Raw genomic sequence first — 21,928 nt, forward strand, 5'->3', positions numbered from 1 at the left:
TAGATCAGTCACTGTAGTGTCATCATTGGGGCACAAATAGTTTCCTGAGAATGACAGCATTATATAAAGCAGCGACTGCAGATTATGAAACATACAGCCAGACTTAACATTAACATGTTACATTCAACACAAACAATAGAACTTTTACAGAAGCAGGTAGACTACTGAATAATAGCAACTTAATATTGTATTCTGTAAAAAAAAAAAAAAAAAAAAAATTACAACATGTCATAATAGCATCAGTGTTATCTATTTATATTATTACAATAATTTTTTATACGATTTTAGAATTTCAACACTACATTTAAAGTGGTCTAAAAGGAGCAATAAATTAACCAATTAAATATGCTATATTAATCGTATTGCTATATTAATTAATCGTATAGCCTCTTACGCAATTAGTCCCGCCTCATTTTACAGTTTTAAAATGTTAAGTTCATTTAGCTTGTAAATTGTACAGAATCAGATTATAGCTAATCTTTTGCATTGCGTAACTTTGCACTATCGAGCGCAGAGTAAGAGGCGGTGCTTTACATTCCCAAGCTGGAGCAGCAGAGAACCATCAGAAACTCAACCAAAGCCACCTCAGCATGTTCCACGGGAATGAGCACAGTTCAGTCATGGGCATACTTCACTTATCTGAGGGAATACCGAGAAAACCTGACGCCACAGCAATGACTTTTGGGAGAAAGTTGATTTTTGATGTATAAGGTAAGTTTGGAGCGTCAAAATGAGGATTTACCTACTTGAAGGAGATAGACCCGAATTATCTCTCTCACTTAACGCGTAAAAGCGCCGCGCAGCATGAGGGACGCGTGCCAAAACTTCACAAAAACTTCGCTGATATGGTCGCTGGCATGTGAGAGTTCATTAACGCCAATGAATTCCCTCGTGGATAAACTCACAAGTGTACACTGATGCCAGAGAGCCGCGTGCAGGATGAAGGTGTGTAACCGTGGAGTGCAGATGCTCCTCACCACGGCGGGGGCTTTCGCGGCCTTCAGCCTGATGACCATCGCGGTGGGCACCGACTACTGGTTGTACTCGCGTGGCGTCTGCAGAACCAAAAACGTGAATGACAATGACACGAACCGAAAGAATGAAGAGGTACTGACGCACTCAGGGCTCTGGAGACAGTGCTGCATGGAAGGTACGTTATTTTCAAAACTGTGATAAACTGCTTTTACTGCATGTTTATGTGGGTGACATGATAACAATATATAATTATACATATATATTTATTCCTAACCACTTACCTTGCCACTATAGTCATTGTTGCAATAAAACTGGTATTGAAAAAATCATCGAATGAATGAAATAACAGAAAGGTTATGAAACCTTCATGCAAGAATATTTGAAATATTAATACTCTAAAATATCAAAAATGTACCTTGTTACATTGTTCATTGCAGTTTTACCATGTTTTTTACATGTTCCATGCAAGTATTTTGGATTACTCATGAATATAGTAAACACTATTCAATATTCACTATTAACACTCATTTGTTTACGTGAGTTAATGTATCAACTAACATGAACTAACAATGAGCAAATTTGCTACTGTATTTGTTAATCTTTGTTAATGTTAGTTAATAAAAATCCAGCTGTTCATTTTATGTTCATGTTAGTTCACAGTGCATTCACTAATGTTAACAAACCCAACTTTTGATTTTAATAATGTATATGCAAATCTTGAAATGAAAAAAGATGAATAAATGCTGTAGAAGTGCAGTTCATTACTAGTTCATGTTAACTAATGAAACCTTATTGTAAAAAGCGGTACCCTTTTATCTTATACCATCTCTCACCTATCACCATGACTGTCATTTTACCACATCACTTTTTTTGGTAATTGTGTTGACTATAAATGTATCAAAGTTGGTGGCGAAACAAACCCCTTTCCTGTGGGATGATTTATTTATTTAATTATTGATTGAATTATTTTTACTTTCTCGCACGATACACGTTCCTCTAGTTTCGACCCATCTTTCACACCCTACTCTCTGACCTATATCAGTTCAACGTCAATTCTTTTAATGGAATGTGTAATGAAGCGTTCACGCTGTTAAAAGGGCATCAAAGTGGCAGCGTTCACTTGACGTGTGTGAATGCGAGAGCGAGTATGAGAGATTTATGTCATGATTAGGAGACAGTTATGAAAGATGGTCGGCACAGACCATACACTTTCTCTACAAATGTCAATAATGCACACACAGACACATTAACAGAGATACAGCTCCTAATCATGCAGATACATGTACATCTACCTCACAGACTAACATGTACCTCCTATGTAGTGACCATTTTGTTGATTTTATATTGCACATAACAACAAAAAAGAGCAATGTAGGCCCATTTTTTAATTTTTAGGCTTCTATATTTTGATAATAGCTATTGTGGTTCATGATATGTGGAATGACACTATAAGAGAAAATGTTTTGTCCATTGAAAAGAGAAATAGAGTGTTTGTCTGTCTGTGTGTTTTGAGAAAGACTAATTAGATGGGTGGCTATTGATATTGTTAATGATTTGATAGCATTAGTCCAATCATGTGGAAAATGGCATTGGCCATTAACTGACGCATGTGTGACTGTGAAGGAGTCTGGATGTGTGTTTCTTACAGGCACATTTAAGGGGGTTTGTAAGAACATTGATCATTTCCCAGAGGACGCCGATTATGAACAAGATGCTGCGGAATATCTACTGCGTGAGTATCTACAAATGCTTGACATTCAGTTAAAGGTCAAACACATGCAATAAAAACATACAGTAACAATAGCACTTAAAAACTCTATAGTGCCCAATTAATTATAAAAAAAATAATGGATTCTGAAGACATTTTTCATATTCACTGTAAAAATCCCATATCGAGTCATTATGATTTTACAGTAGTTGTCTTTCAGTCCAATTATTTCGATAAATCACAACAAATACTGACTTTAGATACATGTGTGTGAAAATAAATAATATGCCAAAATATGAATGCACTAATAGAACAGTCAGTTATACATTTTTTGTGTGTGTGTGGCAGGTGCTGTGCGCGCCTCTAGTCTTTTCCCTATAATGAGTGTGGGACTGCTGTTCATTGGTGGAGTGTGTGTAGCCGCCAGCGAGTTCTACAAGAGCAGGCACAATGTCATCCTGTGTGCAGGCATCTTTTTTGTCTCAGCTGGTATGTACATACACATATATAGACTTCTAGCTAGTTATTTAAATGGGGATGTACCAATACCATAGATGTTATTTACAAATACATCTAAATATGAATATATCAGGGTTCACAGGGTGGTGAACCACTCCAATAGCATCCCATTGTAAGGTTAAGATTGTGCATTATTTGGTGATACTGTAACCATTTTATTTGTTTTGTAAACTATTTTTATGGCAATGATATGGAAGCCAATTTCTGCCACATGACACACAAAAAAAATCATGCTTTGGTAAATCATAATTGACCCTTCACTAAGACCCATGATGCTTAGACAAGCCATGGTGCTCTCAAGCTAGAATAAAGTGTTTTGTTGTTGTTGTTTAAAAGCAGATGGCCTGTTCTTTCTTTTGATTATATAATGCATGTTCAGATATTCATACAACAAAATCTTCTTGGGAAAATTATAAAAAATGCTGGACTGGCTGGCAACTTTTTTCAAAAAATGCTGGCGGGGAAAGAGTTAAGATAATCAAACAATAAATACCGTTTTGACTGATCGTTGTAGTGCCTCAGTTCAAGCGGCACATGAACCAATCATCTCTTTCTACTAGTTAGAGCATTGTTTCCCAACCTTTTTTCAGTCATGACACCCTTTGAAAATGTTCTCCATTTTGTGGCACCCCCTTGCATACGTTACGCTAGGGGTGTAACGGTACAGATTGCTCACGGTTCGGTTTGTATCACGGTTTTAGGTTCACGGTTTCGGTACGGTTCAGTATTTGCTATGTTCAGGGAAAAAAGGACTACTGTCAAATAAAAATAAAGAAAATAATAAGAACAAATATTTTAAATGCAAGCAGCAGCACAAATAAATACTATTGAGCAAAGATAGGCCTGCTAATAAAATAAACTATGCTTTTCAGGTTGGCTACATCTAACATTAGTTTTCAGGTACAGAAATTGATCAAATGTAAAATAACATTGCATATTTGACTGTATAAATTAAAGATTAATCCTATTAAACTTTGAAAAGCTATTCAATCAAGAGCAGTGAGTGATGTCCTTGTCTTTTGTTGTTTGACATTAAACAGACAGCAGTAAAGGCTACTGCCCCTTTAAGACCTAATGCACAGATATGCGTCATCTTTCTCGACTATAAAGTTTCCTTAAGGCATATACAGGCTATGTCTGCTAGAATACTCATCAAAATGGACATGTTGACATACTTATTGTAGGAGTTTGTCCGTTCAAGAACAAGACTTGAAAGAGAACTCAATATTTGCGCGCTGTGGGACGTGTGCGCGCTTTCGGATGAGTGCAAAGAGACAAATTTTCTCACAACGCGCGCAACCTCTCATTCGCGTCTTCTGTAACTACTACAACCGGGTGATGACGGCGAAAATGACTGGTCATATTCGAACATACGGCAGCACTCGCATGCATTGAACAAAGTTCACAAAGAGAGAATTATTTGAAACATTTGAAAAAAAAAAAAAAAATATATATATATATATATATATATATATATATATATATATATATATATATATATATATATATATATATATATATATATATATATATATATATATATATATATATATATATATATATATATATATATATATATATATATATATATATATATATATATATTTGAAGGACTTTTACACGGCACCCCTGCTCTCGTCAGATGGCACCCCGGTTGGGAAACACTGAGTTAGAGTACGAAATAAACATGTATGAACATCAGAAGGTCTGTTGTTTTTTAACTGCAGAAAGATACACACCGTTTTTCAAGTTCAAGTCCACCAACGTTAAAGGGTTAGTTCACCCAAAAATGAAAATTCTGTCATTAATTACTTACCCTCATGTCGTTCGACACCCGTCAGACCTCCGTTCATCTTCGGAACAGAAATGAAGATATTTTAGTTGAAATCTGATGGCTCTGAAAGGCCTCCATTGGCACAATGCACGGTTCACTCTCAAGACCCTTAAAAGGTACTAAAGACGTCGTTACAAAGTCCATCTCACTACAGTGGTTCTAAAATAACTTTATGAATCGGCGATAATAGTTTTTGTGCGAAAAAAAAACCTAAATAACGACTTACATAGTGATGACGCTTTCAAAACAAGGCCTCATGAAGCTTCGAAGCATTATGAATCAGCGAGCCGATTCAGAGGTTTGAATCGCCAAATTTCAGCAGTTTGGCGGTTTGACACGCGATCCGAATCATGATTCGGCTCACTGATTCATAACGCTTCGAAGCTTCATGATGCCTTGTTTTGAAATCGTCATCACTATGTAAGTCGTTATTTAGGGTTTTTTTGCGCACAAAAACTATTCTCGCCGAGAATAATGACAGAATTTTCATTTTTGGGTGAACTAACCCTTTAATCTACCAACTCCTCAGTCTGGTTTGCTTGTCAGATAAAATGGCGGATTTGCTGTTATGATTGGTCAGATCACCTGTCAATCAAACTCTCAGTGAAGGGTGAATTATAACAGAAAAGTCATAATAATGACAAAGAGTAGAAATTATGAGATAAAAAGTCAAATATGACGAGGTCAAAATTATAACAAAGGTCATTATTATGGCAAAACCAATATAGTTAAATGATGATAAAAAATTGTAATTGTGTCATGACATTTTTACTTACTTTTCATTCCATAATTTGACTTTTATCTCATAATTAATAATTTATACTCTTTATGTCATAATTATGATTTACCAAAGCATGATTTAGTTGTGGGTCCCCCTCTGTAGAAATCATGTTCCGGACCCCCTCTCTGAAAATGGCCCCTGTAATCATCCTAACATAACTTCTACAGACATTTTTTAGCAAATTTGTCCCCAACGTATGATTAGTTTTGAAACGCAGACGTGGTTTGCAGCAAAAGAAGGAACATTTATCTCATGTATTTCTTTCAGGTCTCAGCAACATCATTGGCATTATCGTGTACATCTCGTCCAATGCTGGCGACCCCAACCAGAGCGAGTCCAAGCGCAGTCACTGGTACGGCTGGAGCTTCTACTGCGGCGCTCTTTCCTTCATCATAGCAGAGACTGTTGGGGTCCTGACCGTGCACCTGTTCATCGATACGCACCGCGTGTTGAGAGCACGCTCGCACCGCACACTCCAATCCAGCACGCATTCCCTGCAGCATCGCCGCTCGACCAGCTACCGTTCCCGCTACCGCTGGAGGCAGGGTCAAAACCGTTCGTCTGACACCCGATCACGTGAACCCTCCCCTGCCCGTCACGGGAACGACCTTGGGCTGTACGCGCTGGGACGCGGGCTTCCATCCACAGCTACTCACGCGCTCGCGCACAAGTCCCTCAGCACCGGCCAAGGTTTTGCGCATTTTCATAACTCTGTCATTGCTAATAACAGCTTTGTCACCATGCAGAACTCTGTGAAATCCCTTCCGCACATACAGAACTCGCTGAGCACTGAGAAAGGCTTTGAGTTTACAAATGCACATGGACAAAATTCAGTCAAGCCGGAAAATGGAGTCATGCTGTCGCAGAACTATAAGCTCAACTCAGTAAATCCCAATAAAAGCCCAGCGCACGTGCAAAATTCTGGGAATGAAAGTGCACACATGCAAAATGCTGTAAAAGAGCCCTCATATGTGTCTCAAAGTGGCACTGGGACAAGAAGAACAACTCCAGTGTGAAAAGAAATGATGCTGCTGCTATTTGAAAAGCTGTATGATGCTTTATGAAAGGTCTGAGAGAAGATTAGCCATTTACCTTCACTGAATATGTGCATATTACTTGCTTTTAGCTTTATGCACTAAATGAAGTGGATTGACTGAAAAAACGGTGCTGTTTATTGTCCCTCTGCTGTCTTTATGCAGAAGTGAACATGCTACCCTGTCCTTGGATGTTTTATTTTCGGATGCAATACTCATAACGGCCATGAGCAGCAATGTCAAAAATAGACACTTTCAGTATTGGTTCGTCCACCATTTCTAGATCCGTATGAATCATAAAACATAATGCACGATTCTCAAGTCAGTGCTCACACATCTGCAAATCCCAGCCAGTGGTAAAACTTGATGTAATGACATTCTAAAATGGTGCCATATATCTTTGGCTCAGTGACAAAAATAAAATATACAAAACTAGAACTTTTAAGCTGATAATGTATGCCAGTTTTTTGTTAACTGTGTAAATGAGTAATATCCTCAAAAGGGAAATGTTCAGTGCAGTAGAGTAGCAAATATCTTCCTGTCTTTGGTGTAGCCTACATTTTATGTGAGTCTATTGGATTGGGTGATTTAACAGACAATTTTATACAAATTAACTGCCAACTCAATTGATAGGACAGATGGCCTGGAGCACCAGGGGTTAAGTGGATTGATTTCAGACTCAATGAGGACAGAACAGGATGGTGACATTAGTGTCTGGGTCACACATGACTATGATTGAACCATGAACCCTTGTTTTAGCATATTAGCCAATCGGAAAACGCAGAGGCGTCTCACTGCCATGGTCATTTGGCACATTCAGGTTCTGTAACACCAGGTTTGTTGTCGCAGAGCGGAAGTGTAGCAAAATATTCTCAAAAATACATTTTAATATGAAAAACAATGTTATGTCCTCCCGAAATAAGTCCCGCATTTTATTTAAATTAGCACTTGCAAAAATTTCCTGTACAAGTTTGGGGTTGGTAGGATTTTTTGTTTTTTAAAAAATTATCTCATGCTCATCAAGGCTGCATTTATTTGATAAAAAGTTATATTGTGAAATATTAGTCCAATTTAAAATAATTGTTTTCTGTTCTGTTTTATTCCTGTGAGGGCAAAGCTGAATTTTCAGCATCATCACTCTTCAGTGTCACATGATCCTTCAGAAATCATTCTAATGTGCTGATTTGCTGCTCAATGTTAAAACCATTGTGCTGCTTAATTTTTGTGTGGAAACTGATTCATTAGAAAGTTCAAAAGAACCATTTGAATGTGTCCTTGATGAATAAAAGTATGAATTTACTCTAAAACAAAAAAATACGGACCCCAACATTTTGCAGAGTACAGTGTTTAAAGAGATTTTATTAAGATGGATCTAGTTTGGTACAACAGTGGTGTTCCTTAAACAGATGAAATATTCTCACACTTGGGCCGAAGTTGAACAGTTTTTCTGAATCTCCGTTAAGCTGTCCAGCTCTTCTCTAAATCTACAAGTTCCATGCCTTCACAGTAAGAGCGAGGACGAGATGCTTTCACCTGGATAAGCAACACAGTTTTGTGTCATTCAGTTACAACAACATACATCGAGGCTGCGTCCGAAATCACACACTCTCTCTGTACTTCTTTTGAATTTAAGTCATTACTTCACAACCGCTAAAAAAGTGTGTTCTGTATAGTATGAATGTAATTTGGACATATTACATTCGCCATGTTGTCATTATCATGTGACCTAACAGCATCAGTTTTACGTATATTCACTGCATTCATAAATCATCTCCTGTGGCCTCATGGGATAGTAAAGTGTCCACTTCAAAATCCCACCAGAAGAAGTCGGTCATCCGGTATACTTTGTCGGCCAAAATGCGGAAGCGAAGTTAGCATTTTAGCACTTCAGGTTCAATCGCCCCAAAGTCAGTGGGTATTTTGTATTTGAATTTTCGTTAAATGGCTGAAATAAGGGCTGTGGTGAACACAAGCTCAAGACACTTTCACGTTTTATTCTACGACATAAAATACATCAGTATTACCCCACTCGTAATTTTTTTAAAGGGTTAGTTCACCCAAAAATGAAAATTCTATCATTAATTACTCACCCTCATGTCGTTCGACACCCGTAAGACCTCCGTTCATCTTCGGAACACAAATGAAGATATTTTAGTTGAAAGCTGATGGCTGAGAAAGGCTTCAGACAGGCCTCCTTTGGCATTCAGTACATTTACACTCCCAAGACCCATAAAAGGCACTTAAAACGTCGTTACATCCACCACAGTGACTCTACAATAATTTTACGATGCGACGACAATAGTTTTTGTGCGCATAAAAAAATCAAAATAACACCTTTATCCAACTTGTTCTTGTCTTCCGTGTGTGCCTCCACGACACATGCGCGAGAATATGACGTAGCGCCAGCGTTCGGGAATCCATGAAATGAACTACGCCGAGACCTAAAGCACGATCAATGTAGAATTCAACAGCTTAGATATGCGTGTCTTTCTCTGCTCGTAAACAAATCGCTTCTGGGTCATGTGTCCGGACGCCGGATCTGCGTCATATTCTCGCGCATGCGTCGTGGAGGCACACACGGAAGACAAGAACAAGTTGGATAAAGGTGTTATTTTGATTTTTTTTTGCGCACAAAAACTATTGTCGTCGCATCGTAAAATTATTGTAGAGTCACTGTGGTGAAATGGACTTTGTAACGACGTTTTAAGTGCCTTTTATGCGTCTTGGGAGTGTCAATGTACTGAATGCCAATGGAGGCCTATCTGAAGCCTTTCTCAGCCATCAGCTTTCAACTAAAATATCTTCATTTGTGTTCCGAATATGAACGGAGGTCTTACGGGTGTCGAACGACATGAGGGTGAGTAATTAATGACAGAATTTTCATTTTTGGGTGAACTAACCCTTTAAGCTGATATGTGTCTCGAAAAAGGTGGATGCTAACAAGTGGCTAAATGGGGCTACAGAGGCTGTTAAAGAGATTAAACGGCATCACGCCGAATTGGTAAACTCAGCCCACTTTTACAGCCTAGTTATGCTCATAATTGTGCTCTTATAAACTATTCTAACTCGAACGTTCTGGGAAAATGTTTTTAGATGAAAACCTAAAGAGTTGTCGGAAGCTTAGTGATGGTGACGTTGAAGTCGAGCGACCGTGGTGTAGTTCGTTTATAGCCTACCTTTAGCCTTTTACTTCTGGCGACTGCATTTAAGCTTCAAAATTTTCGCAGATGAACACAACTTTTATGAATTATCTTGATGGACAAAACATGTAAGTATCATAAAGTGTTTTTTTTTTACGATAATCCAAAAGCCTATGGGGAAATCCTATCGAAGTCATACCTACACCACTCAATTTGGACATACTTCTTTTGTCACATACTGTTTTTCGCTTACTATATAGTAGGAGAGTATGCCATTTCGGATGCAGTCATAGAGTCTGTGTTTGTGTCTTACTGTAGTTGTATTCCTGGTGAGCTGCTGTAGTAAAGGGAATGGTGTCCATTGAATCGGCTCGATCGGCCAGCTACAGACCGACAGGTCACTAGCCTTCCCAGAATCCACCACACCGTCCGCCAAGCTGCAGTTGCTGAGATCCCAACCATACTGAGAACTGTAAGCCCAAACGTACACAGAAAAATCAAGTAAACAACTAACTCTATTTATGGCACTTTGGAATATTCACTACCGATCAAATGTTTAGGACAATTTTTCTTTTATAGTTTTATCCAGCAAGGACACATTTAATTGATCAAAAGTGACAGGAAAGTCAAATATTCATCGGAGAACCCTGAAAAAATGAGTCTTGGTTTCCACAAAAATATAAATTCCAACATTGATGATAATAATAAATGTTTCTTAAGAACCAAATATTAGAATGATTTCAGAAGGAACATGTGACACTGAAGACTGGAGTAATTATGCTGAAAATCCAGCTTTGCATCACAGGAATCGAATACATGCAGCCTATCTATAGGATTTCTTTCAAAAACAATACAAATCTTACCAGCCCCAAACATTTGAGCAGTAGTGTACCATGATATCGACAGTGTACTTTCAAGAACGCCATCGTATTACCATGGCACCATGTCCAAAAAACAATTGTTTATACAATAATATGTAAATAATCTTACGGTACCCGTGAGGATATATGGTGTTGAGGTGTGTTCCACTTCCGTGGTATGTGGATACCACAGAAAGAGTGTCATCATGGTAACAGCAGGTACGATCAAGTGCTCTCAGATGTAGTAATTCATCTGAGCGGGTGAAGGCTGGGTTATCCAACGAGTCATCAGAGCCTGGCCAGGACCTTCCCCAAAAACGAGCCGAAAGCTCATCAAAGTGATTGAATCTGCGATAACTGTATCCACACATACACATCAAATTCACATATAAGAGTGCCTGTGTGTGTTCACCACCTGACCCCGTCCCTCCCTGTGTTCCTTTCAGTGGTGCTATCACAACCTATGGTTTGTTTTAACTAGCCGATGATTTCCTGCGAACTATTTCCAATAACAAAACCAGGCTGCTACAGACGACTTTATGGGAGTGAGTTTGTGTGTTTAAAATGAGTGCACATGTGATACCTGCTGCGTGTTTGATCCACTTTGGCTTGCATAAGCTTGCTTTTAAAGCGGCGCACTGCGAGATAAGACAGAAGAGCCATGACTACAGCGACAGCGACCAGCACCCCGAAACACACGCCCACCAAACGCGGTCGGGTCATGCGCAGGTCACAGAACTGCCCCATAAACCAGTAATCCTCCCCAACAGGACACCTACAGATTGAGAGAGTTTGGTCAAACCCACAGGTCATTTCAGCAAGTATTTTTAATTCGTTCCCCTGGAAAGTCGTGTTTACAAGCTATACGTGTCCGTCAGAAGGTTTTGAACTTGGCCTGCATTGAGGATCAGATTTTATGCCGCAAGTCAAACGACACTGCATGTATTTGTACATGTAACTTACTGGCAGATAGGCTGTTGCCCGAGGCGATGGACACAGATGCCCTGATGATTACAGTATTCAGAGTGGCACACGGATGTGCAGGTGGCATTGCCCTTCGAAGAAACACACTGGAACCCAGATGGACATTCAAACAACCATTCACAAACATCTGCCTGCAAACCTGAGAAAGAAAGAAAAAAGAAAGGTGGCATGATTGCTTGAGATACTACACTGCAAAAAATGCTTTTCTTACTTAGTATTTTTGTCTTGTTTTTAGTCCAAATATCTAAAAAATCTTACATTAAGAAGCATTTACTAGACAAGCAAAAGTTTTTGTCTTGTTTTGGGGGGAAAAAACTCAAAATTAAGGGATTTTTGCTTAAAATAAGCAAAATAATCTGCCAATGGGGTAAGCAAAATAATCTTGTTTTCTGTATTGGACTGAAAACAAGACAAAAATACTAAGTAAGAAAAGCATTTTTTGCAGTGTATGGAGCCCCGGCCTAAAGGGACATGATGGTAAAAAAAAAAAAAACGTATTTTTTAATGCTTTTGCATTCTCTTGCAAAAGTATTGCATTCCCCTGTGAAACTGCGTTCGCTCGCAAAACATTTGCGTTCTCTTGACTAACATTTGTGTCACTCGAGAAATGCAACACTTTTGCAAGAGAATGCACATGTTTTGCGAGAGAACACAAAAGCATTTCAAATATATTTTTTTCGTAGGGGCTCCACAAGATATGAATAAATGCGAGAGAAAACTGGTTTAGCTGTGGTTGTTCAACACTCACCTCCCACAGTAATATTTTTCACTCTAACTCCTCCCACAAATATTCCTTTCTTTGGTAGTGGGTTTAACCCCGCCTCCTGTAATAGAGACTCCACACTTCCCAGCCAGGAGAGCGCTTCCACTGTTTGGAATTGAACTACTGTTTGCAGAACTTGACCACTGATGAAAACACACATGACAGAGTCAATCAAAAGCACTTAATTAACCCTCTGGGGTTCTTCATTTATGGGTCACACTCAGGACCTAAGGGTCAAAAATGACCCGGAGGGCGGGATTAAGATAAAAAAAGATTTGAGTAAAATCAATGAAATATACTTTTGTTCAATAATATTTTTTCTTTTTTTGGTGTTTGGAGATAATTTTATGATTTATAATTAATATTTATGCAATAATTATGACCAATTTTTTCCCATTTAATATAATTTAAAAATATATATATATATTATTTTTTTTATGAAAGCTGTATTTCATTTTAGAGTCAAGCCTAGGCCTCATGAAAGCAATTTTTTAAATGAGATCGGTGCCATCCGGTGGACACATTGAGCATTTTTATCACGCAATAGCACATTTTTACCACTATAGTGGATCTTGCGTTTTATAAAAAAAAATTGTAAATCGTAGCTTCATCGGAATGGTCCGAAACTTGGTGACTTTATTGGTACTTGGTATATGAACACCCAAAAAAATTGGGGACAGGATTTGAAAAGTCTAAGTGGTTGTAAAAAAAAGAAGTCACACTTCTGGTCAAAAATGACCCCCATAGGAAATGAATGGGAAATTAGTTTTTTTGTGCATACAATCTACAAATCAGCCAGGATGCAGAAAAAAGGACAACAGTGAATCTATAAAACATCAAGAGTGCAAAAAAGACAAAAAAACTCTCACACACACACACACAAAAACACACACACACACACACACACACACACACACACACAAATTGATGCGATTCCATGTACTTTGCCATTCCAAAAGCTCATTGTGTTTTTGTGTGTTTGTGTGTGTGTGTGTGTGTGTGTGTGTGTGTGTGTGTGTGTGTGTGTGTGTGTGTGTGAGTTTTTTGTCAGTTTTGCACTCTTAAAGTTTTAGAGATTCACCCCTTCACTGTCGAGTCCTTTTTCTGCATCCTGGCTGATTTGTAGATTGTATACAGAAAGAAACTCTGTATTTTCATATTTTTGCCCATTTCCCATTCATTTCCTATGGGGGTCATTTTTGACCCGAAGATCCTGAGTGTGACAATTTTTTTACGACCACTTAGACTTTTCAAATCCTGTCCCCAATTTTTTGGATGTTCATATACCAAGTACCAATAAAGTCGTCAAGTTTTGGACCATTCCGATGAAGCTACGATTTTTAACATTTTTTATTTTAAAAAATTTGGGTCAGAAATGACCGAAGAGCCCCAGAGGGTTAACACGTCATCAACCTCTTAGATATTTTACGATCAGGATCTTTTTGTCTGCGGAACCACTGTGACTTAAATTAAGTACTTAAATAAGTACTCCCTGAGATTTTAAACTTAAAATGTATTATATGTTGATTGTTTTCATAATGTATATTTAATAATATAACATTTTATTTAGCCTTATAACAATGTATATTTAATACTATATTCAGTTTTTTTTATTTAGCTTTATTTTGCATTGGCATTTCTATCCCAATCTCATGAACACTTTGCAGTTCAATTATGATCCTATAGGGGTTACATATACTTAGGGTATGTTTACACTGTAAACTGAATCGTTTTTCCTTTGCATTTTTCACGTACAAACAACATTGTCAAAACGATCCCTGTTCGCAAGGATCCACAAAAATGACTAAAACGGTGTGTTGTCACTTTGTAAAAAAAACAAACACAACATGCCTATAGACTGAACACGTAATACATATGTGCATGACATCACCGTTTTTACAAATTCAAATTTTTGTAGTTTACACTGAGATGATAACAGTGTCTTTTTCATAAACTTGCATTTTGAAACCCATTTTTCAAAAGTTTGCATTTTCAGGCCCCCAAAACGTAAATGAAGGGCCAAAACACATATAAAGTTTTACATTTTTAGTTGAAACGGTGTTGTGTAAACAGACCCTTAACGTTTAGATCAGGGGTCTCCAAACTCGGTCCTGGAGGGCCGCTGTCCTGAAGAGTTTAGCTCCAACCCCAATTAAACACACCTGAACCAGCTAATCAGTCCTTGTGAGACACTGATTAGCTGGTTCAGGTGTGTTTATTTGGGGTTGAAGCAAAACTCTGCAGGACAGTGGCCCTCCAGGACCGAGTTTGGAGACCCCTGGTTTAGATAATCAGTCAAAACACTCAAAGAAATAATTGTTAATTTACATCAATAACTTTTTAAATACTCAATGAATGATCAGTTCCATCAATAATTGCAGCAAAATCTAGTCTCTAAGCTAACTCGCAGTGACTTCAAAGCACATCTCTAAACAGATGAATTGCAATTACAGGCCAGTGAAGCTTTTTTACCTGTGCCATGTCACATGCTGATTCTGAAATCCAGAAAGTCTCTGAAGAAATGTCTCCACCTGCAGGAGTGGATGATTACCAAATATTACTGCAACGCCAATCAAATGACATCAAGCATCTGACATGAGTGGGCATACACTCAAAAGTTTGATGTTAGTACGTTTTTTTTTTTTAAGAAATTAAAATTCAGAAAGAAAGCAATTTGATCAAAAATAACAGTCAAGACATTTATAATGTTTTTTTTTTTTTACAATCTATATTTCAGTATTCATAAAAGTTCTTTGAGTATTCTACTCCGCAAAGAATCCTTTTCAACATGAGCACCAAATCAGCAAATTAGAATGATTTCTGAAGGATCATGTGACACTGAAGTCTGGATATTAAAACAGAAAGCAGTTAAATTGTAATAAAATTTCACAATATTACTGTTTGTATTGTATTTTTGATCAAATAAAAGCAGCATTCTTTCAAAAAAAAATACCAATACCAAACTTTTAAATGGTAGTGTATAAAAAAGTAATTCAAATGGTTTCACCTCAAACAGTCTCATACTAGGGGCATAATCCCCCTCCAGGATGATTTGTAAGAGTACTTGAAATGTTTTCTCTGAAAAAAAAAACAGAACAAATGTTTTTCATTAAAACAAAAAACTCCCTTTTTACTCAGAAATGTGGAAAAGTGATAAATTAGGAGTCTTGGAGAACGCAAAATTGACAGAAATGTAACTCACCCTTGATGACTGCTGGCTGGTCCTCCACTATGAAATAATGCCGTCCATGCGGCCACTTCCTGTCAAAGCTGGATGCAGTAGAATGGATCTGAGATGTTTGGGTGATTGCTTGTGTAGATATTGTGCGTGCTTTTGTTTGAATAAGATAAGAGCTTGTGGTCATATGTTGGGGAGGTCTGCTGGGTTGAGGCACTGGAATGTGCGTATGGACCCGGCCGTTAGTGGTTTCTGTGGACGTGGCATGTGGATTCATCTGCAGTGTAGTTAATGAAGGTGGGTGAACCGCAGAGGTCTGACTGGTTTCCCAATGTGTAGTAGTCGTGCTAACAGGTGTGCTTGTCTGAAAGGCACGATCAGTTGTGCTGACCTGAGAGATGTAGGAAGCTGTGACGTCAGATGATGAAGCACTCAATGTTATTTTAGTGTGGGCAGTAAAGCCATTAGTGTTTTCTGTTGATTCAGTATGAATGTCATTAAATGAAGATACTCCTAGTGTTGTCTTCGAACTTGTCGCACTAGTCTGAGTAGGACTTCCACCCTCTGTTTGACCATTACTCATCTCGTTGAGGTCAGTTGCATCAGAAAATCCCACATTGCTCTGCGTGCTTTCAGAAGATGGATTTGAATACTGAGGTGTAACTGTGTAGTTAGGGAATTCAGTATGCATACTTGATTTTGTGATGGTATTCTGGACTTGTGATATGGACTCTACATCTGTGTGGTTCTCAAATCTCAATGTAGTGCTATCTTCAACCATGAGGTCAGAAGTCACGTTAGGACCAATCTGAGGACTTTCAGAACTCGACAAAGAGATTGATGGAGGGCTGGTAATGGGGTTTTCTTGTTCTCCTCGCACTGTAGATGTTAAATACGAGGTGCATGCAAGACCGAGACAATCACTTCCAGATGGTGACAGACCTTCGTCCTCTTCTGGTGTACTAGGACTTTCAGTAGGAGTCAGGTTTGGAGGGATGGTAGTTGGGAAAGTGGTGAAGGCACTGATTTCCTTATTGTTGTGTGCTGTCAGATCAGACATTGATGCAGATGTGGAGCTGGTTTCTTGGGTGCTTTTATTGTGCCGACTTTGGATGGTGTGTGAGATGTAAGTGGTTGATTCTTCCGAAGAAGTTAAAGTTGGAGTTGCAAGCGTGTTTCGTGAAGTGTGCATGAACTCGCTTGAGGTTGTTGGCTCATTCTCAGTGGTAAGATTTATTGGCGACTCACTTATTCTACTTGGAGATGTGGAGTAACCTGAGTATTCAGTCGTGTCACTGTCAAAAAATGCTAACGGGTTGGTTTGACTAACATTTGGTAACTTTGATACTGTAGCAGGCGTACTACGAGTGAGTACTGAATCATCGTAGATTGTTTGATTTTGATTCGTTGACCTTGGAGAGCGATCTGTCCTGTCCATTTCCGATTCTATAGGCTGGTCGTCATCTGTGATTGTAGCATGAAATTGACTCGTTCCGCCATTCTCTGATATTGTAAACACATCCTTATTTGGGACCGTCACTGTTGTAGCTTTAGCCTTGTTAACAGAGTCATGAAGGAAGTCTTCATTTTTAGAAGATTTGTCCGATGGCTGAATATTTCGTGGACTTGCTGTAATAAAGCTGGAAGTTGGAAACATTGAACTTGGATGACCTCTTTTAGCCATTTTGGACTGAATTTCGCTAAATGCATGTGTATTCTGTGAACTTCCTCTATGCAATTCAGTATGTGAAACTTCAGTGGTGGCTAAAAGTGCACTTGTTTTTGTGGCAACGTCTGTTGCCTGTCTGGGTGTAGTTTGGACAGACAGCAATGGCGACTGGATTTCAGTGGAAGCCAAAGAAGGTTCATGGGACGACCCGATGAGCGTGTTCACGCGTGTGTCAAGGGCAGAGTTGGTGAGTGTATCAAAATAAGAATTTGTGCCAGCGAGTGTGAGGTCAGAGATCCAGGCCCCAGCCGTTTCCTGTCCATTGTTGGTGATTTCCTGCGGAAAGAGGGGTCTCTGCTTATCGGCCAGGTCAGACACACCTCCGCCCTGCCGTGTATTCTCGCCCCTGAGAGTGTGTGTTTCGGGGGCTGCGTTGCTGCTCACTGGAATTTCTGTGGTGTGGGTTACATCGTTTGAGTCACTCGGAGAGGGAGACACTGGGTCAGAGTCAAAGTGTGTGTAAGGAATCAAAGCAAGATTGGGACTGTCCTCTGACGTGTTCCATCCTGAGAAAAAACACACACACACACACACACACACACACACACACACACACACACACACACACAAACAGATGAATGGAAACAGGAATTAGGAGATTATTCAAGACACATTTTAACACTAAGGGAAATAAACAAACATACAACAACCTTCTCGATGAGTATTGTTCATACTTTTCACATACTGTATGTGACACATGATCCTTCGTAACTTATTCTAATGCTGATCGGTGCTCAAGAAATGTTTCTTATTATATTATTAATGTTGAAAACAATTGTGCTGCTTAATATTTTTGAAAACAGTGATCTTTTTTTCAGAATTTGATGAGTAGAAAGAACAGCAGTTATTTTAAATTAATTGAAACGTTACACTTTGGTTTTGATCAATGAATGCATGCTTGCTGAATCCAATTTCTATAAAATTTAATCTAGCTGACCCCAAACGTTTGAATGATAGTGTAAAAAACAATATTAATATTACACTGGTATTTTATTGATGAACCCTGACTAAATACATCAGCATATAAGAACGTGTTTTTTTTCTGATGTTTTTACAAGATTAGCAGATTATAAGTGTACAAAAAGTACCTTCCATACACATCCCATGGTACCCTTTACCAAGAAGCTACTGAACCATGTTCTTACAAAAAAAGTACTGTTGCAGTATTGTGGTATAGTGATGGTATTATACTAGGATACTTTCCATGGAATTCATGTACTATGGCATATGGCATGCACAAACTTTTGATACTTGGTATTGGATACATGTACAAAAAAACATGGTATTACCATATATACCTAAGTACTGTCTAAAAACATGTTATTGACATAGTACTGGCATGTAAGTGACTTCATTACACTTACTCAGATGTAATGTGGCAAATGGTTTGTCAGTCGTTCTCAAGCTCCATTCAATGATGGTTCTCCCAGTGCCAGAGAATAACGCCCTCTCCTCTTTTTCATAAGTCTGTGTATCCCCATTCCCAAACTGAATCCCAATAGCACCTTTGCCAGCAGAAATGACATCTATCCAAACAGTCTGGTTTTTATGTGCATCGATAATCCAAGTGCAGGTAACATCCAACAGTTTTTCTGTGCTTTCGTTGGTTATTCTGTTTGGGGGTAAATACCGGATTGAGCCGCTCCTCTCTCCAAGAATTTTACCGCCACAGTCTTGCCTCAAGTTTAACAACGTGTTACCTACAGAGAAACATCATTATTGTCATTATCACCTTCAATAATTAAGCATTGCATATTTGTATCTAAAAGTTATGCCATGAATTTTAGTACCATATTTCAAAGTATCATAGTGTTAACATCTGATACCAGCACTATTGGTGGTACAGCACAGCACTTTTTTGTAAGGGATGTCACTGTGGTACTTTAATAAATACCATGGTACTGAGTTCAGGTACCATGGTATTTAAATATAGCCTATCATAGTACTACCGTGATACATGTCCAAAAAACATGTACATTCTGTGATGCATAACAATTCAGTAGCTACTAGTTTTGTAGGGATATTCTATATATTTAATAACTATATGAAATAGTTTTTTAAACATAAGGTAGGCTAATATGTTTAGCATTTAAATAGGCTATCTCCTCGTCTATTAATGAAATGATCATCTTACCTGGAGCGAAAATAAATAACAAAACATAGACAAAACGACACATTTTGCGAGCCAAAACATTCCAGGAAGGAATCTGTCCACACAGTTAATTCCATAAAGAATATTTTACTGTTCTAAAATATAACGTAGACAACACTTTAACTAGTCGGAAAGTGTGTGTAACGACGATCAATAGCGGTTTTCGTTATCTTCCTTTAAAAAGACCTTTATAGAAGAGTGAAGTCCATCCTTCAGTCCGCCTTGGAAACTGTTGAGTAGAACGGACCGCATCTCACTTTAATGAAGCGCGCGCGTGCGTTTCCGTGAACGCGCGAGCTAGGGGTGTAGAAAGCAGGGCAGCATCGTCCAAACATATGATTACGATTAGGCATCTTTTTAAGAGGGAAAAATGGGACGGAAGCGGTTAAAAGTTAAGGGGACAGACAGGAGATTTCAAGATTAAGTTTATTACCTAGGTTGTGTGTGTTTGTGCGAGAGCAAACAGAGAGAGTGTTTGTTTTCGCTCCCCTGACGAGCTTGTGCTGTCAATTCAAACTAGAAAATAGATTAACATAGAAGGTCATTCAGAGATCATTGTCAATGTTGACTCAGTGGCTGCGTCTCAAAATCAAGAGATGCCATTTAGACAACAGTTTTGGGGGATTGAATGCACCTAAAACACACAAAAGTACTAAGGAATAGCCTACCTAGTATTACCAAGGTATCTTTGTGTGTGAGGGTATAGACCACTCAGGGTTTACTCTCAAACTTTCTTTTGGAGCTGCATTTGTGAAGCCAAGTGAAAGCTTGTTTTACTATTACTGTTGTTTTAAAAAAACTATACTAAAACATATTTCAAACGCTAATACCAAACTAAGCTTAACCATTCCCAAATGCACAGAAATTCTGACACACTCAAAAAGAAGGAAATGCCTGAAGCGTCCCTCCTTGGCTTCTCATCATCACAGTGAGAGGTGTGTTCACAGACATCCACTGACATACTAACACACACATAAACACAGAGGGAGGGAGAAGGGTTTACTAGTACACTCGAAGGAAATGTGGGCTTATTTAAGTTCATAAGTGGGAGATAGGAGTGTCTTTTAAATCTAAACCCTTTTGAACTTAACAACAACTAAAGTTATTTTGTTTCTTTCATTTAAATGTAGCCTAAACCCCGAGTCTGAATAAAAGCATGCATGATTTTATGACAATGGTATTTTGCTTATTTATTAACCCTCACATGGCCTTTAGGTTCCGTTCGGACCACATTTGATGTTTCCCTCATAAAAAAAGCTGTTCTCTTTATCTCAGTGGGACAAGATTTTGTGACTTTTGTTACATTATCTATCTAAACACACACAAAAAAACCTGGGCTTGATTCGGTTGTTCTGAAGGTATGTAAAAGGTCTTCGGGGCCTGAAAGGAACCCAAAAATAAAAATAAATGGGAAAGGCAAAAAAAAATCTTTTTTTTTTTCATTTTTCAATAAAATCAATAAATCCGGCATAAATCTGAAAATTTTACCACAGAAATGAAGACCTGGTACTATAGCACAAATGCAATGTGGTACAAACATGCTCACTCTCTCTCTCTCTCTCTCTCTCTCTCTCTCTCTCTCTCTCTCTCTCTCTCTCTCTCTCTCTCTCTCTCTCTCTCTCTCTCTCTCTCTCACACACACACACACACAGATGTGACTGCAACAGACAGCATTTGTACAGAATTTGGCAAACAAAATCAGCCACAAATGCAGATATGAAGGGGAGAGCTAACACAAAAACACATGAACGCACACATGCAAACACTTTCGCATACACATGCACACACACTTACACACACACACACGCACACAACTCCTGTTCTTTTCCGCTTATTACTGTTTTTATTTTCATATATTTTTAAATAAATTTTTATTCTAAAGTTAGTGATTTTTTTACATTTGGTTTATTGAAATAAATAATTTGTGAAGACAATCTGACTGTTTTTTTTTTGTGTAAATTTAAGTGTTCACTTCAAAACAACAAAAATTCTAACATATTACAAAAATACTGATTTTAATGTATTTAATAAGTTTTAAATATATTCACAAAATATATAAAATAATGCTAGGATAGGAGTGTTCGGCCACATCCAGAAAAAAAATTATGAATCTCCCATGTTGGACATGGTCAAAACACTCTCCTACAGGTTTTCTTCTAACCAGCAGATGGCAGAATTCTGCCTATTACACATAATCAATTTCCAGAAACCACTCATATTTAATTTAGAATATAAAGTAATAAAAAAAAAGTTTTTATGCAAATGCTCTGT

General features: G+C 38.2%; 2 protein-coding genes across 3 annotated transcripts; one reads left to right on the forward strand and one right to left on the reverse strand.

Annotated features, from left to right (window-relative positions):
- The first annotated feature begins 561 nt into the window (after positions 1-561).
- cacng3a (calcium channel, voltage-dependent, gamma subunit 3a) lies at positions 562-7,294 on the forward strand. Its single transcript, XM_079812120.1, has 4 exons — positions 562-1,150; positions 2,624-2,707; positions 3,032-3,172; positions 6,085-7,294. Exons 1-4 carry the CDS (start codon positions 940-942, stop codon positions 6,831-6,833), a joined length of 1,185 nt encoding a protein of 394 aa, XP_079668246.1. The 5' UTR covers positions 562-939; the 3' UTR covers positions 6,834-7,294.
- Positions 7,295-8,192: 898 nt separating this feature from the next.
- LOC307124326 (uncharacterized protein) lies at positions 8,193-19,933 on the reverse strand. 2 transcript variants are annotated; one of them, XM_079813420.1, is made up of 11 exons: positions 19,640-19,933; positions 18,870-19,205; positions 15,801-18,011; positions 15,606-15,676; positions 15,071-15,129; positions 12,584-12,741; positions 11,815-11,974; positions 11,435-11,626; positions 10,987-11,157; positions 10,305-10,461; positions 8,193-8,384 (listed from the first exon to the last, which is right to left on the reverse strand). In XM_079813420.1, the coding sequence occupies exons 1-11, from the start codon at positions 19,680-19,682 to the stop codon at positions 8,310-8,312; spliced, it is 3,633 nt and encodes a 1,210-aa protein (XP_079669546.1). In that variant the 5' UTR covers positions 19,683-19,933; the 3' UTR covers positions 8,193-8,309. The 2 variants fall into 2 exon arrangements, with proteins under 2 accessions (XP_079669546.1, XP_079669545.1); XM_079813419.1 differs by having other exon boundaries at positions 10,987-11,208; positions 19,640-19,917.
- Positions 19,934-21,928: the final 1,995 nt, after the last annotated feature.

This window comes from Gobio gobio, assembly GCF_949357685.1.
Source record: "Gobio gobio genome assembly, chromosome: 3".
Taxonomy (NCBI): Eukaryota; Metazoa; Chordata; class Actinopteri; order Cypriniformes; family Gobionidae; genus Gobio; species Gobio gobio.

Coding starts and splice junctions, on each gene's coding strand:
- cacng3a (XM_079812120.1), top strand. CDS start 940: ATGAAGGTGTGTAACCGTGGAGTGCAGATGCTCCTCACCACGGCGGGG. Junction 2,708..3,031: donor TGCTGCGGAATATCTACTGC/GTGAGTATCTAC, acceptor TGTGTGTGGCAG/GTGCTGTGCGCGCCTCTAGT. Junction 3,173..6,084: donor CATCTTTTTTGTCTCAGCTG/GTATGTACATAC, acceptor TATTTCTTTCAG/GTCTCAGCAACATCATTGGC.
- LOC307124326 (XM_079813419.1), bottom strand. CDS start 19,682: ATGTGTCGTTTTGTCTATGTTTTGTTATTTATTTTCGCTCCAG. Junction 15,677..15,800: donor CCAGCCAGCAGTCATCAAGG/GTGAGTTACATT, acceptor TTTTTTTTTCAG/AGAAAACATTTCAAGTACTC. Junction 12,742..15,070: donor CAGCATGTGACATGGCACAG/GTAAAAAAGCTT, acceptor TGTTTTCATCAG/TGGTCAAGTTCTGCAAACAG.